General features: G+C 35.9%; 1 protein-coding gene across 43 annotated transcripts in view; it reads right to left on the bottom strand.

Annotated features, from left to right (window-relative positions):
• The window catches only part of HERC1 (HECT and RLD domain containing E3 ubiquitin protein ligase family member 1), a 210,765-nt gene that overhangs the window by 139,854 nt on the left and 53,387 nt on the right, over positions 1-17,524 (bottom strand). For all 43 annotated transcript variants that reach the window (XM_060417792.1, XM_060417800.1, XM_060417813.1 and 40 more), the window contains 3 exons: positions 11,320-11,415; positions 4,299-4,493; positions 3,182-3,493 (listed from right to left, as the gene is read on the bottom strand). In XM_060417792.1, coding sequence (XP_060273775.1) covers positions 3,182-3,493; positions 4,299-4,493; positions 11,320-11,415 — 603 coding nt within the window. The remainder of the gene's footprint in view (positions 1-3,181; positions 3,494-4,298; positions 4,494-11,319; positions 11,416-17,524) is intronic.

The raw sequence follows: 17,524 nt of genomic DNA, 5'->3' as shown, positions 1-17,524 counted from the left end.
ATCAACTCTTTACTCAAAGAGCTGGATGGGGCTGAACACTCATGACACAAAGAAAAAATTTTAAATAAAACATTTAAAATTTTAAATATAATCCAGTCCTGGTCAATCAAGAAAAATTCATTACATAAAAGGGCTAACTCTCAAAAACACACTGTTACCAATGAAAGAAGATCTAAGGAGTGTATAAGTTTTTATCAATTAAACTCCTAACAGTATCTCTTTACCCTCAAATAGCTACAGAGTTGCTAAGCAGAATCAGGGAAATAAGGGTACATGGCAGCACAATTTGGGGGATCACTTATACCTTTTAACAATGATCAAATTCACTAACTTCTGAAAAATAAACAGAAAAATATCTGTACTAATAACCACATTTTTTAATCTGCAAAAGTCAGAACTCACTTTAGAAAATCTAAGATTCAATTAAAAATACTGAGCACCCAATACATTTTAGATAATCTACTAAGAATTTCTGAAATTTTTACCTGTAAATTATTAATTCATTTTTGGGGACTTTTTCCTTCATGATATTCATACTAAGTTATTTTTAACTGGTAATGTTTCCACTGTAAAATGGAACATTAAAAGAATATAAGCAGGGAATTCCCTGGAGGTCCAGTGGTTAGGACTAAGCGCTTTCATGGTGGTGGCCTGGGTTCAATCACTGGGTTTAAAGTCATGAAACAGGGCCAAAAAATTTAAAACAATGGAGATTAAGAAAAAAAGGTACTAGAAAAACTAAAAACAATATAATTTTAAAGAGTATTTTCTGAAGTTTCTTAGAGTCCCATGTTCAACACTTTATCAAAAGATCCCTTGATGTTAACTGGAATGTTCTAAGGCTCACTGCTTTAAGGCTGATATCTTAAACATTTTTTAATAAAGTAAAATTCATTTGCTCCAGCAAATACCAGACCACCTGACTTGCCTCTTAAGAAACCTGTATGCAGGTCAGGAAGCAACAGTTCCTGGGCTGGAGGAAGCACAAGCTGGAATCAAGATTGCTGGGAGAAATATCAATAACCTCAGATATGCAGATGATACCACCATTATGGCAGAAAGTGAAGAGAAACTAAAGAGCCTCTTGATGAAAGTGAAAGAGAGTGAAAAAGTTGGCTTAAAGCTCAACATTCAGAAAACAAAGATCATGGCATCTGGTCCCATCACTTCATGGGAAATAGATGGGAAACAGTGGAAACAGTGTCAGACTTTATTTTGGGGGGCTCCAAAATCACTGCAGATGGTGACTGCAGCCATGAAATTAAAAGACGCTTACTCCTTGGAAGAAAAGTTATGACCAATCAAGACAGCATATTAAAAAGCAGAGACATTACTTTGCCAACGAAGGTCCGTCTAGTCAAGGCTATGGTTCTTCCAGCGGTCATGTATGGATTGAGAGCTGGACTATAAAGAAAGCTGAGCACCAAAGGATTGATGCTTTTGAACTGTGGTGTTGGAACAGACTCTTGAGAGTCCCTCGGGCTGCAAGGAGATCCAACCAGTCCATCCCAAAGAGGATCAGTCCTGGGTGTTCATTGGTAGGACTGATTTTGAAGCTGCAACTCCAATACTTTGGCCACCTCATGCGAAGAGCTGACTCATTTGAAAAGACCATGATGCTGGGAAAGATTAAGGGCAGGAGGAAAAGGGGACGACAGAGGATGAGATGGTTGGATGGCATCACCGACTGAATGGACACGGGTTTGGGTGGACTCCAGGAATTGGTGATGGACAGGGAGGCTTGGTGTGCTGTGGTTCATGGGGTCGCAAACAGTCGGACAAGGCTGAGTGACTCAACTAAACTCAACTGAAAATTCATTTGATGGCCAACCTTGTCAGACAAACTCCCATGAAAGTATCCCACTTTTAATTCTGGTATAAAATAAAATTTAAATTTTAAAGGTTTTTATAAAAGAAAATATTCATAGAGAAAATGCAATCTTAAAATGGAGGAACTTACAAATTGCATATAACTTTAAGTTAGGAAAATGACTTCATTTGTTTAAGGAAAGATAAAAGAGAAAAAGAGGAGTTCTAGATTCAATTTCTAATGGTGCTAATTATTTGTGTATGACCTTGGGCAACTTATTTAACCACTTTTAATGCCTCATTTAAGTTTTTTGTTAAAATGCCATTTACTACAAGAGAACCCTCTGATCTCATTATCTAGTACCACACCCCATCAAAGTTAGTATCTGTTACATTACTCAATTTTTTATTTACCATTATTTGAAATTACTTTCTATGTTTGCTTACTTATTTATTATCTCCAGCCCACAGATTAAAGATCCACGAGAGTAAGAATCTTGTCTCTTTTGTTCACTGTGCTGTGCTTAGTCACTCAGTCATGTCTGACTCTTTGCAATCCCATGGACTGTAGCCTGCCAAGTACCTCTGTCCACAGGGCTTCTTTAGGCAAGAACACCGGAGTGGGTTGCCATGCCCTCCTCCAGGGGATCTTCCCAACCCAGGGATCAAACCCAGATCCCCCACATTGCAGGCAGATTCTGTACCATCTGAGCCACCAGTGAAGCCCAAGAACACCTTCTCCAGAGGATCTTCCTAACACAGGAATTGTACCAGGGTCTCCTGCATTGCAGGCAGATTCTTTACCAGTTGAGCTACCAGGGAAGCCCCTTTTGTTCACTATTATATGTCAAATGCCTAAAACACTGCCTGGCACTTGGAAAAGAAAGTGAAGTTGCTCAGTTGTGTCTGACTCTTTGCGACCCCATGGACTGTAGCCCACCAGGCTCCTCCATCCATTGAATTTTCTAGGCAAGAGTACTGGAATGGATTGCCATCTTCTTCTCCAAGGGGTCTTCTCGGCCCAGGGATCAAACCCAGGTCTCCCACATTGTGGGCAGACGCTTTACCGTCTGAGCCACCAGGGAATCCCATGTAAGGTACTAGATAAATATTTATGAAATAGATGATTCTCAGTTTCCTTCTGTAAAATGAAAATAATAACTGCTTTAATAAGGCTGTTAGAAGAATTAAAATTTAAAACTATATGTGAAAGTGTGCTGTAAACCATCAAGCAGACATACAAAAGATAAGCCAAAGGGTTAGGAGGGGGGCTACCTCAGAATACACCAAAATCTGAAAGGTATTTTCTATTATAGCAATCATGAGTACCAGTGCAACTAATTATTTTTAAATCCAAAAAGAAGGCACATACCTTTCCCTGCAGAGGGCCCTGAATAAGCTTGGGATATTTCTGTGTTGAACTATTTCCATGTCCCAGTTTCCCATAATCACCATCTCCCCAGCTGAAGACTTCTCCTTCCGTAGTGAAAGCTAAAGTATGACCATCAGATCCTTTAGAAGATGAGACCTTTTTAATGGACCTGTGAGGCTCAAATGTTAACTTTTTTAAAGTAGACTGATTATTAGAGTCGCCAAGGCCTAGTCTTCCATAGCTGCCTTTACCACAAGCTCTAACAGAGCCATCTGTAGAAATGACAAAAGTGCAGTATTGTCCAGCTTCAATCTATAAACAAACAGAATCAGATATAAAATGCTTCTGTGAGAATCAAAGTATAATATTAAAGTTTATCTTACCAAAGAAGCTCAAAGGAAATCTTTTAAAGTAGAAATGCATCTCCACAGAGATTAAGAAGTAAACAGAAAAATTAAGAACATTATTAATGGCCTATTCATATTGACTTCATTGTTAACTCAAATTAATGTATTTTTATCTTTTCAGGTTATCTATCCAGTTTTGGTTCAACAAAACAACAAAGTAAATGTTTTAGCCTCCTCCAATATAACTGGTGAAGGGAAAGAAGTAAAATTTTCCTGTAATTCCTTAAGGTCCATTGTAAGAAGAACCATGTAATATTTATTCTAAATTCATTTGAGAAAAACATATATTTTAATAAAAATACAGAAAGTTCCAATTTGCCTAAAAGGTAGCTACAAAGGTAAAAAAAAATGATCACAATAAGAAAATGAAATGCAATATGGCAAAAGGAAAATTCTAATTTTTACCTAGTCTTATTTACTATTTGTGTTGAATATATGGTAAGTCTGTTGACATTCATAATTCTTTTTGAAACTCTTGATGCAAATTTGATTTTTTAAAACTTGGAAATACTGTTAGGAAAATGAGGGACTTAAAATATTTTTTCTATAAAAATGCAAAAACTGATGCAGTATAGTATAGAAACAATACAGATAAGAAAACAAGCAAGAACATTCACTCATAAAAACAAAACACCAAAAAATCCCACTCATAACATTATTTAAAGCAATCTCTGTCATCTACCAATTTGTAAAATATGCAGAGAACTCACAGTCTGAGCATCAGAGAAACTAGGAGCCAGTTTGGGTTGTAGTATTTTCTCCTGTGTGCCTTCTACCAACTGATGGCTGCTATTGCTCCCCCAAACATAAACCTCACAGGTTTCTGAAACAATGGGAGTATCACCAGTCTGAATGCTATCAGGGCTAGCACATGTTCTTGAATAATCAGAAGCCATTCTGCAAACCTATTAAAATAAGAAATATGCAATGAACACTTAAGACATTTTTAGTATAGATATTTTTATAAATATTCTCTGAAATTGTTGACTTTCTTTCTTCTAAAACTATCTCAACTGCTCAAATAACCTAAGAACAACACATCCAATCTTAAACACAGATGGCTAGATTATCTACTCCTACAGAAAAAAATCACTAAAGGATATTAACAAACATGGCAAAAATGGGGAGGAGAAGACACAATCAACTTTTATACCTAAATATTTTATTAACACATAAAACAGTACTATAGAAAAACAAGTAGAAAAACTGCACCTTTAATAATCCTATCACCTTAATATATGTTACCTTTTTTAATATATGTCCTTCCAGAGTTCTGCATATACATGCTTTTTAACAGTTATCACAGTGGATATACAAATGATGACACAAAGTGACCATACAGAATTTTCTTTGTCTACCTAGTCTTCATAATTGAACCAACAATACTTCATCTGATGTAAAAATCACAATTTACTTAAGCATTTTCCTTCAAAAGGACATTCAGATTCTTTCTACTTATTAGTTATATAAGCCATTTTTAAGAATATAGCTGCTGCTACATGTTTAATTACTTTCCTTAGTAGAGAAACTCAGAAATGGGACTATTATATGCAAAAAATGACAACAATCATATGATTCCTGAAACATACCATACCAAATTGCCTTTGTAACTGGTGTGATATTATGAATAAAATGAGAGCGTCCCTAAAAACAATAATGGCCCAGAGCAATTCAACACTCACACACGTATCTACACATATGTATACATGTATATATGTATAGATATATATATACACATAGGTATATATGTATATCTATGTGTATATATATCTATACATGTATAGATATGTGTAGATACATATGTGAGTGTTGAATTGCTCTGGGCCATTATATATATATACATATACATGTATATATCTATATGTATATTATCTATATAATCTATCTACATTATCTATATATATAATATATAATTGTATATACATTATCTACATTATCCATACATACATTATATATACACTGTATATATATTATATACAATGTATATATACATTATCTATATATGTACATCTATATGTATATATAAATATAGCTATATAAAAAATCATGGCTTATTTACCATTTGTGTTGAATATAATGGTAAAGTCTATTGCCATTCATAATGCTTTATAAAAATTCAGGCTTCTCCTCTCCCCTCCTCTCTCCTCAAAACCCTGCCAAAAGCATAGAACCAGGGTTGTCATCAGTTTCCCTAACCAATGAATAGGCCTATGTAAGAGTACCAGTCTCAATGCATTCATACCAGTAACTATTATGCTTTAAAATTTTTTTTAAAGTTCACTGGGGAAAAAGAGGTTGCATTCTTTTAACTTCACAGTTCCTTATTATCACCAGAACTAAAATTTTCCCAACTATTTGCTTACCACTAATTTGCATCCATTCATTTATTAGAGCTCAGTGGATTTTTTATTGACCTATATGAATCCTATACAATAAAGATATTATCTCTGACTACAGTAGTTTTCAATTTGTTGACTGCTTTTTAAAGCTTTTTATTTATTTATTTATTGGTTTTGTTTTTTTCTGAATCAAGCAAAAGAAAAGAGGAATCTTTAAAAGCCAATATATCACCAGACCATTAAATGGGAAGGTATAGAGTAATTTCAGTCAGAACCTTTAAATAGTACCCAAAAACAAGAGAATATGTGTGTCAAATAATTTTCAGTGAACACCAGGAGAGTTCTGAGAACACACAAAATGTGCATAAATAAAGGCTGTTAGTCCCTAATAAAAGATCTGAAATTCTGCTGCCAAAATAAGGATTATGGGCTCAAGTAAGTTAGAATTTATCTCAAGATCTATTACAGTAGTCTCCCTTTTCCCACAGTTTCACTTTTTTGTGGCTTCAGTTATTAGCAGTCAACTGTCATCTGAAAACATTAAATGGAAAATTCCAGAAATAAATAATTCATAAATGTTAAACTGCATACTGTTCTGAGTAACATCCCTCTGTCCAGCATAGCCACATTACATAAACTATTCACCCATTAGTCACTTAGTAGCCATCTGGTAATCTGCTCAACTGCCAGTATTTCGGTGCCTGTGTTCAAGTAATCCTTATTTTACTTAATAATGGCCCCAAAGTCCAAGAGGAGCTATGCTAGCAATTTGGATGTTCTCTTATTGTACCTAATTTATAAATTAAGTTTTAACATAGATATGTATATATAGGAAATAACATGGTATTTATGGGGTTTGGTACTATTTACAATTTCAGGCATCCATTGGGGGTCTTGGAATATATACTGAAGTGAAGTGACAGTCACTCAGTTGTATCCAATTCTTTGCGATCCCATGGACTGTAACCAGCCAGGCTTCTCTGTCCATGGAATTCTCCAGGCAAGAATACTGGGATGGGTTGCATTACCTTCTCCAGAGGATCTTCCTGACCTAGGGATCAAACCTGGGTCTCCCGCATTGCAGGCAGATTCCTCACCATCTGAGGCACAGGGGAGGCCCATTATATACTGGATGGATTACCATTCTATAATAGGGCTTAAAAAATCACAGCCCTCCTTCCCCGACCCCCACAAAAAAGAAAGAGGAGGAGAAGTTGAGGGGACAGGGAAGGAGAAGGGGAAGGGAAGGGGAGAGGGGAAGAGAGACAGAAGGAGAGCAAAGCGGGAAAGAGAGGAAGAAGTAGAGGGAATGGGGGAGGAAGTAAAAAAAAATTTATTCAAAAGACTTAGAAATGTTTTTTAAAAACAACTACAGGGTGGGAAGAATTCTAGGAAGATGACAATAGCAGCAGCAATGTAGTTTTCCAAACATGGAATCACTGCACAGAACAAGAAGAAGGCAAAACTCCAAACTCATGCTTAACATTCACAATAAAACTAGACAAACATAGTTCCAATAACTCCAAACTATGAGCAGGTGCAAACAAACCACTACCAAACACAGAATGTGCACAGTAATATATCTGTACAGGAGGAAGCCAGAGAATACCTGACAGATCGAAGAGGAAGAAAAAGGCCCAAAACAACCAACCCAGTACTCACCAGAAAGAACAGGGAGCCAATCTAAGCCGCTGCAACTGGGAAGAGCTTTGCCCTCTCTAAAAAGCAGGTAAGTACAAAGGATCCATGAGAAGTCTGCAAGAAGCTAGAGCAATCTAATTCGGTGACCTCTTGAAACTGACAAGCCAGTACTCCCTTCCAGAATACAGCCCTCATGCAAAGCAGAAACACTAGGAGTGGAATAAAAGTTTAGCAGAATGGGAACAACAGAGAGAAAAGAGAGAAGCTTAAGATAAAAGGTGGGGAGGGAAATATGCTGGAAACCATCTTACTTCTTTTTTTATAATATTACATAAAAATAATAGAGGAGGGGAGTCTTTGGATTTAGGAAAGCTACCTTGAATCTCATCCCGTTCTAAAAATTTAGGAAAATAAAACAAATTTTTCATAAAAATAAGCAACAGAAAAGTACAAAGGTCAAATTCCATATGAAGCTATTATTGGGGGGAGCGGGGGAGGGAAGAGACAGAATAACATCACTACTTTTAAATAAAAGCAAGCCAGAAGAGAACTGCCCACAAGACATATCAAACTGTAACCTATTTCAAAGCCAGCTAAAGGGATTGAGAAAATGAAACAAGACATCAAAGAAAAGCACAAATCTGAAATAGACTTGTTCAAGAATAAGGTGACAGACTCAAAAAAGAATTAGAAATAAAAGAAAAAACATCATTTTGGAAATGAGTAAACTATAGGGAATCTGAGAGGAAATAAATAGAAAAGATAATATCGTAAGAGCAACAAAAGATTAAAAGGATACAAGTTGTTTAGAAATAAAAAAGAAATGAAAATCATATAAAAAGTATTAAAGAAAACGTGAGAATTACTAGTTAGGCAAAGATCCAACAAATAAGCAACAGGAGTCCTAGAAGAGAACCAAATAAAAAAAGAGTAAAAATAGTACTAAAAACAATAATTTATGGAAACTTCCCTGAAATAAAAAAGATTTCAGACTACATATTGAAATCTTCACATCTCTAGAATATCAACCCTAAATGAATAACATCAAGATGTATTCTAGCAAAATTACCAATTTCTTACGAAGAGATCCTTTGGGCTTCTCAGCAAAACAAGCATGTGACTCATAAATATATGAAAGAAAATCAGATTATCTTCAGACCTCAGCAGCAAAGGTTTATGACAGAAAAAAATGGATAAGAAGTAGAAGGAAAGAAAATGTGAGCCAAAGATTTTATCTTCTCTCTTCTGGAAAGTGACTTTTAAGTATAAAAAGCATAGCAATTAACATGTAAGAACTAAGAGAATCTTTTCCATAATTCTTTACTGAGGATTCTACTAGAGAATAAGCTTCAGACAACTAAAAAGAATAGAGAGACACTAAGAGAAACTGGCAGTGAGCATTAAAGATGTAGTTATTTATAGAACTCATACTAAGTGAGAGTTATAACGCAGAGTTATGCATGCTCTGAGTATGTACGTACAATACAACTACAAGAAATGGGGAAATCATATGTAAAAAGCATTTGTTAGTAAACATATGATGGTAGTATTTGTCTTATTTGAGGATTACTCTATGTGCCATACTATGTGACCAAAATAAATAATTACAGGATATTCTAATTTTACATCCCTGTACCTTGAAAACTGATGTTCTTACTTTGAAAGAAAGGAGAGATGACTGTAATATAGAAAAAGGTAAGTAAAAATTCTATAGCCCAGAAATTGAAAGTGTCAACTAAAAAGGTATGCTATTAGCTTTAAATACTCGTACACATGTACACACACACAGACACACACACACACAAACAAGCTTCCTGGTTCTACTGTAAGAGCCTAGAAAAATAACACTGATACAGTAGTGATGAGCACACTGATTGTGATCCTAAAATACTATTTTCCACCAAAAGAAACCAAGGCTTATGGAGAAATAGCTAGCTAGCTGCAGATCCAGATCAAGAAATGTGTAAGATGAGTCCATCTTGAGTTCAGAACAATTTGATGGGTCAGTTAGCAAGGAAGCTATCAAAGATTACTGCTAAGTCGCTTCAGTCGTGTGCGACTCTGTGTGACCCCATAGACGGAAGCCCACCAGGCTCCCCCGTCCCCAGGATTCTCCAGGCAAGAATACTGGAGTGGGTTGCCATTTCCTTCTCCAATGCATGAAAGTGAAGAGTGAAAGTGAAGTTACTCAGTCATATCCGACTCTTAGCGACCCCATGGACCACAGCCCACCAGGCTCCTCTATCCATGGGATTTTCCAGGCAAGAGTACTGGAGTGGGGTGCCACTGCCTTCTCCTCAAAGATTATTAGGTCTATGTTAAAAGAACTTGGGAACCACCCGGAAGAGACTATTACCCTGAAAGACTGTTGGCCAAAGATAAGATAGTACCAGCTTCACTACAGATGATAATTCAGTCAAGTAAAACTTGAATAGGTTTAAATCTGAGTTTGTAATAGCATTTTCAAGTGAAATCAACTGGTCAAGCTTGAAGGATGACAGAAGACCAGTTCATTAAACTGAAAACTAGTAAATAAAAATTAGTGTTAAAAATTTTTTTGAATCAAACATTTATTCTGCTTTTCCTATTTGAACTGTCACAAGGTAACCAAACAGTCAATAAGGGAATCATCTCTTCATGAAAACATTCCAACTAACAACTGAAAGATGAAAGATATAATTAGAATAGTACCATTTTGCAACCAAGCACCAATGAATTAATAGATCTGATCATTAAGAATTCAGGGTTGCTAGTACTACAAAAAGACAGACAACCAGATGAAAGATCACAACACCATGTATGATCTTGCCAAAGAGATCAAACCTGGAACAGATCAAATCTCTAGATTCACCTGTCAAAATACAAGAAATACATAGGAACTGTATTATGAGTAATCAATTAACAAAATCCAGATGGTAGGAAATTCTACAACCTAAAAAGTCCAGGTCCCTGGACAAATACATTGAAGGAAAAGATAAACATATACATATGATTTTTTTTTAGCTAGACAAGACTGAACTATGGTGTCCAGGGATGCACACAACTATAAAGAAATGCAAGGAAGTGACTACTCTCAGGATAGTGGTTCTTTGGAGAAGGAGGAAAGGGATAATGACCAGGACATGAAAGGGTTTCTAGAGTTGCTGGTAAAGTTTTCTTTCTTTCCTGAGCACAGATTAAAAGGCTATTTGTTTTATAATAATTCCATTTAGGCACATGTTTGTGTTTCTTATCTGTTTTAATAATAAATTTTTAAATTAAAAAAACGCACCTTATACAAAGTCCAAAATGAATAAAAGGGTATGCATTGACAAATATGTCTCCCTCCCAGCCCTTATACGACACCCCAGCTCCACTTTCTAGAAGCAACCAATCATTGACACCACTTTCTTTTGCATCCTTTCCAGAGACAGAATTGGATTATTTTTAAGGGATAAACAGAAGCATTTTAAGACAAACTAACTTTTTGTTTTTCTTCTTTAATTTTTATTGGAGTATAGTTGATTTCCAATGTTGTGTTAGTTTCAGATGTACAGCAAAGTGAATCTGTGATACGTATACATCTATCTACTCCTTTTGGACTCTTTTCCCACACAGGCCACTACAGAGTTCCCTGAGCTATACAGTCAGTCTTCATAAGTTATTTATTTTATATCTAGTAGTGTGTATATGTCAATCACAATCTTCCAGTTTATTCCTTGACAAAGCAACTTTTAATGTATGATTATTTAAAGCCATGATTATTACATACCTCTTCAAAGAGACACAACGCTGCCTCATAGAGTGAGCACAAGCCATCAGATGTTCTGGTTGGTTCCCTCCACTGACTCCGATCAGCAGATGAACCCTATAATTAAGATATTGTGGAATACAGTTTGGTAAAGAGAGAGACATATATTAAAATCACTTAAACTGTCCACAAAACGTTTAAAGAACTGTTTATATAATTATGTGCTTTAAGATCAAATCCTAACATTACATCATGAAACCAACTTTTATGTATTGTAAAAGATGTGGCTATTGAGTGAAGCAGTAAATTAAGTACCAATCCCTCACTGATTATCTTATTAAACAGTGATCTGTTCTAAGGGTCACAGGTTTAACACAGAAACAGTCAAAGAGGCAGAATTTTGTCAATTACACACTCTTTGGGTGACCAATGTTTAATAAACGAAGTGAAGTGAAAGTCGCTCGGTCGAGTCTGACTCTTTGCGACCCCATGCACTGTAGCCCTTCATGCTCCTCTATCCATGGGATTTCCCAGGCAAGAATACTTGACTTCCCTGGGGCTGCCTTGTTCACTTGCTCCAAGAATAAAGCAGCATATAACCAACTTAACTGATGATCCTGACCAGAAGAGCAGTTAAGTCTGTTCCTCCTTAGTTTTGGCATAACAAAAGTCCCACAAGTCAGTTCATAGCTGAGGAATCACAGCTCCTCTCTGGGACTAACAGTCTAATGTAATTGTCCACTTGACTGTCCATTTATAGACAACTTACAGGCATCTCAAATAAACATATTCAAAACTAAACTCCCAATCTAACATTTCCCCCATTCACCCAAACCAGTTCCTCCTATGCAATTCCTCCACAAAAGGACCCAATGGTTATGACCAGAAATCATTCTTTTACTGAAAACTGATAAATCAGAGTGAACTTGACCTACACTGTTCCCTCAAATTCCTATATTCTTAAATCTTTACATCACAAATATCAAGTTCCTTCTCTGATTTAGCAATCCTATAATTGTAAAATTTTCATTGATGTCTTTATTTCAAAGGCTACTGTTTGTAAAAATACATTCTATATGATCACCTGGCAAACATACCATAGAAAAGTATATCCTCTACCGTAGAAGGGATTTGGGCCTACGTGCTCTGTAAGATCCCATCCAACTCCAGGACTATATGATTTTATCAATTCAACGTATTTTAATTAACATGATTCCTAGGTAATGAAAGAAATGATATTGGCTATTTAATTTACTGCTGGGTCATTAGGTGCTAAGCTACTGCTACCAAATCAATTTTTCCTCCTAATCCCTTAAGGTGGTACTTCTGGAATTTTAATGTAAACATGAATTATCCTGAAATTGTTAAAATGCAGATTCCAATTCAGTAAATATAGGTAGGGGCCTTAGATTCCGCATTTCTAACAAGCTTCCAGTGACACCAATGCTGCTGTCTGACGCTCACACTTCCAATAGTAAGGCTTTAGAGAGCCACTTGCAGGTCTCAGAGTTCTATCAGAAGCCGGCTGTTCAAAATTACCTAGTTCCTAGACACATAAGGTGTGGCTATACCAGAAAATACTATAAGGAACAGCCTCTCCAAATTCCATAATTAGCTGTGTGGAACCTCTGGGAAAAACAAAATTGTAATCTGTGACTCCACTCTTTAAAGGTCACCAAAAGCAGATGAGAAACAACAGCTTACTATACCTTCTTGGGAGCTGGTACCACGGCTATAATGATCGGTTTTCTTATGCCTGTTTACAGTATAAAGGAAAACACTGAAAACAGCATAAGGTTTTCAGTAACAGACCTATGTTTAAATCTATGCTTCATGACTTACGGGCAATGTGACTTAAGGATTAGTTTCCTTATCCTTAGACAGGAATAATGCCTCTTTTATTTAGGGGCTGTTGGTGATAACACCTGAAATTATGCATAAAACATCCGTAGCATAGTTCTTAATACATAGAAAGAACTCAAAACTGGAAGCAGTAATTGTCATTATTTTGTATGATGTACACAGAGAAAGAAGAGAAAACACAGGAAGTCTTTAATATATTTTTGCACCAAACCAATCTTTTTAAAAATTCTTCAAAATCTGTCTGCAGTGACTGTCGTTGATTTCTGTTCTCCCCTCAAAATCAGTATTAAGCATGAGACTAATCCCTCCCCAGTCAATTAGGATTAAAGACATCTCTAAAACCCATTTTGTATAGAATTCTTAATGTGTTTTGTAAATATACTACATAACAGAAAAAGAGGGCTACATCTAGGCATTTTTCATTTTGGGAAATAAAGCATGTTAAGTGTGTAACAATTCATACACTACTAACAGGAAGTTCAAAGGTCTAAAGATACAGGGAAAATGAAAATAACAAAAATATGTGGTTTTACAGGTCTTTATTGAATTACCTTTCTTTTACCTACCATCATAATACCTTTTCATTTTTTCCCCACCTGTCTTTTTATTAATAAGATAATCAGACAAGAACATTAAGACTTGATGGAGTACATTTCCTTATGTTCTTGCTATCTGGTTTTATTCTTCTTCCAATTGTTTCAGTGACTCCCCACTGCCTACAGAATTAAGCTCAAAACCCCACAGCATGGGATACATGGCCCCACCTAGCCTGTCAGCCTTAGCTCATCCCATTCCACCATGAACATCCAGAAGCCTGCTCTCCCACACCTTCATCACTCTGTGAACACTAAACCTCTCACCTGAAGACTTTTTCAGCTCCCTCACTCACAAACCTCATGTTTGCAAGCAAACTCTTAACTTTTCAGCTAAACTTAGGCACCCTTCATTTTCAGCCCCTTCCCCTCTAGCCTTCCTCCTATGTCCCATGACCTGTCCCTATGCAGACCTCTACTACAGTCCAGTACCATTAACATGAAATGTCTATGCAACTCTCTTTCCTTAAACTGTAAGCTAGATAAAGGCATGGATGCTACAAAGCTTATTCATCTTTTTAACCCAGAGCCTAGCAGTATCTGGCACACAGTAAATACCTAGTGGTATCAAAGGCCAAAGATGCCTTTATTGCTGTTTATATTTTTAGTTTATTTTTTTAGGATGTGGGGATATACAGTGACATTATTTCCCTACTCTTTATTTAAATATAAGTTAATGATTATCTTGCACACTTGCACTCAAATCTCTGAATTACTGCATGTGTGGGTAGTGGAGATTAAGTAAGAATCACACATGTAAATACAATTTAAGGATGAACTCTTTTTTTTTAAGGCCTTATACCAGTTTCCCGATGGCTCAGCAAGTAAAGAATTTGCCTGCAAAGCAAAAGACACAAGAGATGCTGGTTTGATCTCTGGGTAGGGAAGGTACCCTGGAAAAGGAAATGAGAATCCATTTCAGTATTCTTGCCTGAAAAATCCCATGGACAGAAGAAACTGGTGGGCTACAATCCAAAGGGTCGCAAAGAGTTGGACACAACTGAGTGACGAAGCATACCAGGTATTCAATTGATGGTTATGTTTCTCTCCCTCTAACTTCTATTAATAGCTTGGGGGTAAGTTTCATCCCAGCTGCTCATGAGGAGAGAATCTTAAGATAGTGAGAATCAGGTCAGGATGAGGTCCAGTATACCAGGAGAGGTTCTAGATACTTTATGAGTTCTCAACTAACAACAACTGATAATACTGTGAAGTGTAAGAAATATGAATTCTGGAGACCAAGAGCATCAGATCCTATCACTCACCGTGCAAGAAAGAATAATATATACAAAGTTCAAGTTAATAACCATCTCTTTTCCCTAAAATCTATCTGAAATTTAATTAAATTCAATCTGACATAGGCCTGTGGTGACTCCTGGAGGGCCAAAATAAATCATACAAACATACAAGATTCTTCCCCAGAATATACCCAGAATTCTGATGAAAGCTATCTGGGGTATCCTAGCCCCAACAGACTGAAGCGACTTAGCAGCAGCAGCAGCCCCAACAGAAAGTTATAACATAAGGGTATAGCCTAGGAGGGGAAGAAAAGAAAGTAGGTGTATACAACATTCTGTCCAGAAATGAAAGAAGTCAAGTGGAGAGAAAACTGGAAATCCAGCAATAAAATAAGTTTATTGTATTTTATATCTACTTTAAGGTAGGCCTTCATGGGGGAAAAAGTCAGTCTATTTCACATAAATAGTGTAAAAGCTCCCTATAGTAGTCAGAGAAAAACATGGGCTTTGCCAACAGAGTAGGGGTTGTAAGAACTGGTTAACACAGTGCCTGGCCCATCCGTGCTTAATTAGGAGTACATGCTATACTTTCAGTTCTTTTGACAAATAGGTGTGTAACTTTCGATAACGGCCACAGTTTCTTCAGCCTTAAGATAACAGTAAATAATATCTTCTTTGCAGATTAACAAGATAATTGAATGAGACACTGCTTATAAAAAGCACCTGGTAGGTAGCAGGCACTCAACGAGGGTTAGAGCTCTTCTTCCCTTATGCCAGGTACTGGGAAGCAGTAAGTAAAAATCCAAAAAAATGAATGGAATAGTATACTATACGTTAATTAAATGAATATTAAAGCTCATTACATAGGTAGTACGTATATTTAGTATGAAGATTTCTTAAGCTTATAGAGCCAATTTAAACTCACAACCAAATATGCATACAAACATTTCCACCGTGCTAAAAGACAACGAAGCTAAACAGATACAGAGAAAAGTAATTAACTTTCTTTGGGCATTCTCTTCCCACTAAGGAGCAATACTGCAGGATAAGGTTTAGAGGGTAAGGCGGGGAAAAGGCCTCTAACTCAGGGTATTTAGCATTTTGGTTAAAAAGGAAATACACTAGGGGTAATTACACAATCACATAAGTTGATTGTGTAATAATTAACATCTTTTCTTTATGACAAAGGCAATGGAAAATAAATGGGACTGTAAAATGAAGAATTAAGTAACTCCTCACAGAAATATTAACATGTGACCAAGAACAGATACATTATTTTAGGTCATCAAATGGCATCACATATTTGAAAATGGTGTAAATTTACAGAACATTACCAGAAAGTATTAAGAATTGCAAAATAAAATGAGAAACACAGATATGCAAGTACGTGTTTAAATATTCAATAAGAAACCACAAGAGGCCTAACTGCCTTTCACTGCTGTTACCTCAAATCTTTCTTACTCAGATAACCACATCTCTGGCTTTAGGTCTCTACTTTAGATAAAAAATCATAGGGCCTTTCCAACATTCCAGATTCGGAGCAAAGCACCACATGCTTTCCTGTCTACATTTTATTTAACATTAAGAAATTCAAATTTTCATAGATATAATCTAGAGTCTCCAAGTACTTACAATAAAATTATTTGTAAAAAAAATGACCCAATATTTACTATTCAGTTCACAAGCACAAAACATAAGCCAGGTGAAAATTTAAATGCCCTAGTTTAAAAGTAAATTCAACATAACTGTTTTTTATGAAACATTCCTGTCAATCCAAGAGCTCTTCACTTTTGGCAGGGGGTAAGACATGAAACTTACACACATTTTTTATAAACTAAATAAATTTGTTAAATGATATATGATATCTGGTGATAAAGGACACCAAAAAGGCTGATCAATATCACCCAACTGAAATTAAGTCAATTTATGAATGTTTTAATCTTTATATTCCAAATTTGTATTCTTATTTCAAACTTTTATTCTGTTTTCAAAAAGCACTAAGTTTCAATTTCAGAAATTCTTGAAATTGATCATATTGCACTGCATTTTACTGTTTATTCTTTAATATGGAATCCAAAGTTAGTTCTTTTATGATAATCAAGTAATTAAATTCATGAACAAGATATTCATTACAGATCTAGGACATTCAGTTCATCACTCCCCTCCATTCAGGTCTCTGCTCAAATGTCACAATTCAGAGACTTTCTTGACCACATTAACTAAAATACCACACCTATCCCCTCCCCAATCTCTGCTTGAGTCCATCATTTTGCATTCCCTTTCCCTCCCTTATTTTAATTCTTAGAACTTCACACTACCTGAAATTTATATGCATTGTCTGATTCCCCCACTAGGCTGAGATCCAAGAAACTACATTTTTCTCTGCTGTATCCCTAGGGCCTAGAATAATATTTAGCATATAGTAAATATTTAATAAAAATTGAGAAGCTTGAAATTAGCAATTTCTTTGTCAAAAGATCTCCATACTCACCAGCCAAGGCCCCTCATTTTACATTTGAGTTTGCTGAAACA

The sequence above is a fragment of the Ovis aries genome, chromosome 7 (assembly GCF_016772045.2).
Source record: "Ovis aries strain OAR_USU_Benz2616 breed Rambouillet chromosome 7, ARS-UI_Ramb_v3.0, whole genome shotgun sequence".
NCBI classification, from domain to species: domain Eukaryota; kingdom Metazoa; phylum Chordata; class Mammalia; order Artiodactyla; family Bovidae; genus Ovis; species Ovis aries.
This window is presented reverse-complemented; position numbering and strand designations above follow the sequence as displayed.